Source organism: Halyomorpha halys, unplaced genomic scaffold, assembly GCF_000696795.3.
Source record: "Halyomorpha halys isolate HHAL.00 unplaced genomic scaffold, Hhal_1.1 Scaffold85.1, whole genome shotgun sequence".
Taxonomy (NCBI): domain Eukaryota; kingdom Metazoa; phylum Arthropoda; class Insecta; order Hemiptera; family Pentatomidae; genus Halyomorpha; species Halyomorpha halys.
Window position 1 is genome coordinate 547,816 of NW_027112611.1, and position 7,868 is coordinate 555,683.

Sequence of the window (7,868 nt, forward strand, 5' to 3'; positions counted from 1 at the left end):
AGCATAACCCTAATTGATTTACCTTTCCCTTAAGTTGTTCATTTTCATTTTGTAATAGTTTACAGCTTTTCATGGCTTCTGTCAACAAAAGAAAGTTTAATCGAATATAATTAATCAAAAGAAGTACAGACCTACATATTTAGGATAATTCATTTCAGTATATAAGTTTAAATATGACACATTTAAATGAACCATCACTGAGGCAGAATTGGGCAAAAATTAGATTTAGTTGAAACTAACGGTTCATTCATGAATAAGGGTCGTATCCATGGCAATTAGTTATTAAAGGCAAGCTATTAGTTTCAACAATATCTAATTTTTGCCCATCACTGCACTGAGGTTAACAAAAAAATTAATTTAAATTAATAAAATGAAAATAAAAGTATACATACAGAATAAAATTAAGTTTGAACTAAAATATATAAAAACATTGATAGTTAAAACGTTATTATATTTCTTTTCAGGACTTTATTTAATACCCTTTATCTACTTCTTTATTATTTATATCAACCGAACAATGTTTCAGAATCTTCTGCCCATTATCCAGTTCTTATTATTTATTTGTGGACATGTGTCATTTTAAATTGAAAATAGTTTTTATATATTTCAAATTGAATATAAGTCCTATTTTTAATATTAAAAATCTTATTTTTTTATTTTTCATTAGTGGTGTTTTCCAAAAATATCTTGCCTTTTAAATTGTACATTTTTCTTTAGGTACATCTGTATATCCAAATTTCACTGCACTGAAAATAGGATTTATATTCAATTTTGAATAAATATAAAAGATTTTCAATTTAAAATGACGTTTGCCCATAAATTAATAATAAGAACTTGATAATAGGTAAAAGAACCCAAAACATTTTTCAGTTGTAAAAAAGGAATAGAGAAGTGGATAAAAGGTATAAAATAAAGTCCTGAAAAGAAGTATAGTAAAGTTTTAACAAATAAAGGGAGCTTGGTGGCCATGGGGTAAAGCGCGTGGCTACTAACTCTAAGAACCCGAGTTCTAATCCAGCTGGGCAGAAAATTGTTTACTGTGACACTGTAGCCGTGAGTCAACTCCTGCGGGTTCTGGAGCCCTCCTGGGGTCCACCCGGCCTCTTAAATTGGGTACCCTTAATTGGGTAAAAATCTGGTGGTCAAGTGTGATTCTGACCAAATCACCTCCTTGCACAACTGTTGGTCTAGTATCAGTACTTCTTTACAAAGTACTGAGACCTTTTCCATCCCCACTCGGGCTTAGGGGAGACACTCACCTAGGGGGCGTTTTGTCACTTGTGGCCAATGAGGAATTAAATTTAAAAAAGGTAACGCCTCTAAGAAGGTGGGAGAAAAGGGGCAGGACAACTAGACCAGGAACAAAGGACATGGAGGAGTACAGAGACACAGAAGTAAGAAGACGGGCTAAAGAAGAGGTCCTGAGAAAGGCTCTTTAGAAATGGAACTCCACAGCTAAGACAACACACAAATTACTACACCTCACGACATGAATCATCCAAATCAGAAGCTAATTAGATATATTAGGTAACAATTCATAATGTAAACAATATTTTATGGCAAATTAATTACCTGAATCATTTCAATCATATTATAAAGCCCTTTAATCATATCAATGTAAATAAATACTTTGTTCCTTGATATAGTTTATATACTATTATATTACCCAATGTCACCCCTTATTATATTATATAATTAATTGCAACAATATTTTTTAAATACAAAGGCACAAATTGGTTAACTGGTAAACACACAAAAAGCCTTTGGAAAAGAATCCAATTATCATCAAAGTTTTGCAGGACTCAATATAAATTAATTAGTTAACTTATTTTTGGATAACTACCTGCAGCGATTATCCTGGCATCCCAAGACAGATACATACCACTATGTAACATGAAAATACATCTATATATACTTCTAAAAATATCATTTTTGGTAAATTAAATAATACGAAAAAAGTATTTTCAACCAATTACGACCACTACTTTACTCAGAGATTAAAATGACCATTAATTCATTTCAACAATATGATCATAAAGTAATGTGTTGCTCAGATAACGGACAAACACCAATTCCAACCTTGAATAAATAATTAATATGTTTCTACTTACCGTCACGAGCATTTTTCGCTTTTTGGGCTATATTCAGTGCTGATTTGTACTTTTCAATCAACTTTTCCTGTGATAATCCCATTTGCTCGTCTGGGACCTACACAGAATATAACAGAAAATGTTAAAAAATATTCTTGAAAAAATAACTTTAAGTAGCAGTAAATGTACTGGTGTCCAAAACAAGCTACAGAGATGGTAAATTCAAAATGAATTTCTTTTTAAACTTTGAATATTACTGTTTTAATTATATCATAACTTTCGTACAATTGCATGTTTTGTTCGCTAGCTTCCAATTTCACCAAACCTTGACAGAAATTCGAATCGTGGTAGAGAAATTCAGAGAAATAACAATAATTTGAAAAAAAATTTGTTTTTTTGCTGACCACGCCCTGAACATCTCCTCATATTAATCTATGGACAGCCATTAACACCTCAATATTTATTCATTTTATTATATTTTTCCTTATTTAATTTATCGTTAAAAATTGACAAATTTAAGATAAAACTAAGAATTGATTAATGTATGACGAGTAGAATTCAACAACAAAAAAAAACACTTAAACACAAGAGACAAATGTTCTTGGAATAGTATTAACCAATGATTTCGGGTAACTATGAAAAAGTCACTCTAGAATAAGATTAATATAGAGGACATTCAGTGGTTTAAAATTCTAATATTTTATTTGTGCTAAGTTTAAAATATAAAATAACTTACACCATTATGCAAGTCAGTAAATACAATTGTTGGGGTTAATAAAATAATTAAAAATACTTAAAAGATTGGCTAAGTTATGAGGTTGTAACTCAGTTAAAATTTCCTTTCAATAGTTTAGCCCTTATAGATTGTATTTCCAGACCTTACTCAAAATTCTTGAAAACATCACTTTCAGTATTCTGATTTACAACTCTCACATATACAATCTTCAGGGTACGGAAATAAAACTATTCAGCTTGTGCAGTTCATTTCCAAATTCTCAAGAGATTTTTGGTATCACAAAGAGACACTATCACAATATACCATTGTTATAAAACATTTACTTGCAAGTTTATTCAAAACAAAAATTAGTTTATAACCTTTTGTCCCACTGTTCCTTGAGTTGCCATGCCTTGGTATTTTAAGTCTGGTTATGGATACATGACGATTTCCTTTTATGTCTAAACCATAACCCAAGTTTAAAATATTTGAGATATCCACAATACAAAATTTAATGATATCCTTAAACTAAATTGGAGGGAGGTTGCAACAGACAGCTGAGTAAGAACCTTGGCAAGATTGGAACAGTATCTTCTAGGAGGAGCAGTTACCTTTGAGGAGCAGCTACTTTCAGTTATTGCGTCCAAGGAATGAGATGTCAAGGAAAACTTATCGTAAGGAAATATATCGTAAACAGTCAATCATGTCTTGTCAAATAGGAGTAAAATTGGAGTTTGGCTAATATAACTGTAAAATAGGCCATCATTTTCTAGTTCTTGGTCAGACAAACCGTAAGATCTAAATAAATTGAATATAGTCAGGGTGGGGTCAAATGAAACTCTAATAGTAGGTTAGTAGTAGTCAAAGTCAGAGTCAAACTCTGAAAGATATTATTTACTGTTTACGATATTTTTCCAACTTTCTCAAAGAACTCTGACTTTGACTTCTGTCAAAACAGCCCTGACAAAGCCCTGCAACGTGGGGCGAAACGTTGGCTCAATTAAAATAGTCATTCACTATTTGAGTTTCATTTGACCGCACCCAGATCATATTCCATTTATTACTACACCCGGTCAATCAGTGATCTTCCAGTAAGATCTAAATATACTGATAAGTCGTTCAACCAGGACGTCTTTATTAGGAGAAGGATAGAAAGGGGAGGCATTTCCTGCAGTAATTTGAGAACTCAAAAACTTGCAAGATTTGAGAAAGTACTTAAAACTACGAAAAACACTATTTAGCGTGGTAAATTTTCAGATTAATGGCAAAATTCATTGACTACGCTATGACCTTCTAGTAAGTTAGAAAATTGTAGCTACATTTTAGATGCTGGCCTACCTATTAAATTGTTACAACATCTTCCCAACCTCTGTCCTTTCTATAATTTTGGTATTTATTTTTCATCATATTTAATTGGTTTCAAGAATGGGCTACGATAAACATATCAGCTACTTCTGGGAGCGTAGTTGAAGTATACAAACCCTCATACCTAGGTGAATGGCCCTTTTTGAGTGTTCAGGAATGACATTCAGACTTTTCAATCATGAATTGCATTCTGATTGTGTAGTGTCATCTCATAAGACCACCTGATTTCTATCTTTATCTCCATTTTCAGCATTTAATGAATTCTCCACTTGACGGCCAGCCTCTTATGGTAATGCAGATAAGGTAATGCAAATGAAGGTAAGGTTGTTCTTAGCGTCACAGATAGAATGCGAGGGGGGTTTGGTTGATCGATGATGTCATCTCGAAGGCGCGTCAGAACCCATTAAGCTGACAAATCTTCCACCTTACATAGGGGGCCGTGGGCTGTTAGAACCTTCTAAAATTATTTATCACGAAACTTTAACAAAAAAAAAACCCGGATTGAGTACATTTAATAGACCAAGAAACCGCCACAATCATTTAATTTTTTTTCACAATACAAACTGGGAGTTCTACGTGCAATCCTTACAGAACTGAACGCATATAAAACTGACCTAGCAGCGGTCTAGAAAGTACAATAGATTGGTAAAGAAGTTCTACACAATTTATTGCTGCCACAACATTCAGTACATCTGTGGTGCTAAATTTACTGTAAGAGGTAGAGCTCGTCATCTAGTAATGAAGTTCAGGCCATATTTTTGTAAGTAAGAGAAACTTATTGTCATGTACTCTCCAGAACATTGATCACGCGAGTTTCAGTTTGTAATTTGGGGATGGACTTCAACATTGCCTGGGGATTAACTTCAATAGCCTTTGTTCAGCTGCGGAAAAATCACCAATTTAGGTGGGCAAAAGGAAACTGAAAAAATTGAAATTTCAAGATATAAGATGTTATTAGCTGGCAAGTCGTAAACGACCATCTGGTGTCTTGTATTATTTGGCCAAAATAAAGTAAGTAAAGAGGCGTTTATAGTTGACCGTAGATACGATATGAGATGGTCGGTGGTTGCGTCAGTAATGATGGTAGTAAAACTTATTTATCTGAGCTAACTTAGGCGGAGTTGCCGTCTTGTGGCAACTCTGCCCGATTCACCCTGATGATGGCCTAAAATTCAGGTCGAAACGTGGGCACGAATAATTAAGTTTCATTTAGTTGTGTATGATTACTGACAGAACTCCCTGCCCATCTCCTCATGAAGTAAGTAAACGTTTTCTAATCATACAAGTGCAGGTAATTACTTTCGATGGTATTATTAAATTACCCAACTTTCTGATTATTGTTTTTACTGAGTGGAAATTAATTTTTCATGATAGAAGGTACAGTGACCGGTAAGACCAAATAATTCAACACTAATTACTTGAATATGATTAAATATTTTGTTCAATTATGCTTATATTTGGTTTAAGAAAACTTGGTCAACCTCAAAAGCTAACAAGGAGTTAGCTTCTTCAAGCCTTCTAATTTGAAGAATCTTCCAATTATCTATTACATTTTGGCTGATAAAGCACTTTAATTTCAGTTCAGAGGATCATCGTGGGGTGACTTGTGACGTTGGTGCTTAATGTGAAAAAAATCAGCCAAGTAGATTCAGAGAAGATTTGCGATTGGTGTGCCAATATATTTCTTGGTATTAAAATCCAATTCTGATGCAATAGGCTTTTATAGAGATTCATACATGGCTAGACGGTCTTCATTCAAAAGCCAGACTAATCCAACCGAAAATGTTTCTACACAATCAGTCCTACTGACGTTTATTTATATGTAAGATACCGAAACGTTAGGAATCTTGCAGAAACAGAATCCTTGTTTGATATTCACCTGCAAGAATTAAGTGAAACGCATGATATAAACGAAGCATTTGCAGTATCCTCGCTTGTTATGGATCTCTACTTCAAATTTTAAATGATCGGATTTCAAAAGTTTTTTGTGATCCATTAGTATTACCCCTACATAATCAATCTGAACGTCAATCTTTGGTTTCATTGTCATCACGACTGACCGTATAAAGGTCTCTGAAATGAGCAACAATGCGTTTGATATTATGTAAATTTGTATATATATAATGTATTGTATTATATATTTGTATTTTGTAACCATATATAAAAATAAAGAGGTTTGAAAATAAAAAAAACAAAAACAATGCATTAAATCATATTTTTACATCATTCCGTATACGTACAAGTGTAAAGGGAGCACAGAATTTTATGATTTTGCCCTCTGAGGGACTTCAAGTAATACCCGTTATCATTTGTAACAGCTATCTCTTGTCACTTTGTTCGTTATCACTGTAGATAACTTTTGTATCCATTTCCCTCTAAAGTTTGAATGGATTATGTGAGAAGTGGTATTTATCAGTCTGATCAGGTTATCATCTAGTTGACGTAGTTAATCAGGCCGAATTGTCGTGTGTTAGGAAACAAAGGAGGAATAAAAAATATGCCTCAGGTAAAGTGTAAGATTGGCCCTTCGGTTCTAAATGCAGATCTTGCTGACCTTCACAAAGAATCCGAGAAACTGCTGGACTCCGGAGCGGATTATCTCCACCTGGATGTGATGGATGGTCATTTTGTCCCTAACATTACTTTTGGTCATCCTGTAGTTAAATGTTTGAGGAACAAGATAAAAGAAGCATTTTTTGAAACACACATGATGGTGTCGAAGCCTGATGAGGTATGGTATTTTATGATTTTTTTTTTGGACAATTTTTGAAATTTTATTTAAATTGATATTATTTACAGTGGATTACACCAATGGCAGATGCTGGAGTGGATCAGTATACTTTCCATGTGGAAGCTTCTGAAGATGTTGCCCTTACATCTAGGAAGATAAGAGAAGCAGGAATGAAGGTATTGTAGGAGCTAGTGAGAGTGAAAGTGGCCCGTCACTTTTCATACATTAAAATAATGTGAATGTTTTTAAATGTACTTAAATGACATACATATATATAATATACAAAACTCTTTTAAGTATATTTTCAAAACATTCGATTTCTAACAATAAATGAAAAGTAACTTAACACAGCTTTCACACTCACCTATTTATATGTACATATAAATTGTAACATTTGAGATACAATTTTCTACTGTGAAATCTCAGAACTCGTGCAGTGCTGATATAACCTTCATAACCCACTTAATCTGGTCCTTCACCAAAATAAAACCTAATTATCGCTGGCAATTCATTTATCAGACTCCTTAAAGTACATACGGATGATGAATCTCAATATTTTTGTATTTTCTTACCAAGAGATATATAATATTTTTAATAAACACAATTTGTATCTATTCCTTGATTAAGATAATTAGTAATTATTAAAAGTATAGATTGAACTGTATAATACATCTAAATTCAAAATATATAATATATATATTCTTAAATATTAAATCTTTCTTTAAAGTTTAAACCTCCTGCCTGTTTATCAAACCCAGGAAGGGTTATTATCCAACAGGTTTAAGGATGGTCTTCAAATAAGATTAAGTAAATCTGTGCCTTAATAAGATTGAAAAAACTATTAAATTCAAGCCAGAACCAATTTTATAGGTTCATTAGGGCATTCTATTTTACTGGTACACTTTTGGTCTAAACTAGAGACCTATTTCCTACATTTATTAGCGTAAACAAAACAAAACTTGTTTTT

General features: G+C 32.9%; 2 protein-coding genes across 2 annotated transcripts in view; one reads left to right on the forward strand and one right to left on the reverse strand.

Annotated features, from left to right (window-relative positions):
- The window catches only part of LOC106677045 (GRIP and coiled-coil domain-containing protein 2), a 37,946-nt gene extending 34,731 nt beyond the window's left edge, over positions 1–3,215 (reverse strand). Inside the window, exons 1-3 of the mRNA XM_067050402.1 lie at positions 3,186–3,215; positions 2,112–2,208; positions 23–78 (exon numbers count right to left, since the gene is read on the reverse strand). Of these exons, the coding sequence (XP_066906503.1) occupies positions 23–78; positions 2,112–2,208; positions 3,186–3,215 (183 nt within the window). The remainder of the gene's footprint in view (positions 1–22; positions 79–2,111; positions 2,209–3,185) is intronic.
- A 3,205-nt stretch (positions 3,216–6,420) lies between these two features.
- Positions 6,421–7,868, forward strand: part of Rpe (Ribulose-5-phosphate-3-epimerase) — a 3,752-nt gene continuing 2,304 nt past the window's right edge. Inside the window, exons 1-2 of the mRNA XM_014414743.3 lie at positions 6,421–6,901; positions 6,970–7,077. Coding sequence (XP_014270229.1) covers positions 6,668–6,901; positions 6,970–7,077 — 342 coding nt within the window. The 5' untranslated portion in view covers positions 6,421–6,667. The remainder of the gene's footprint in view (positions 6,902–6,969; positions 7,078–7,868) is intronic.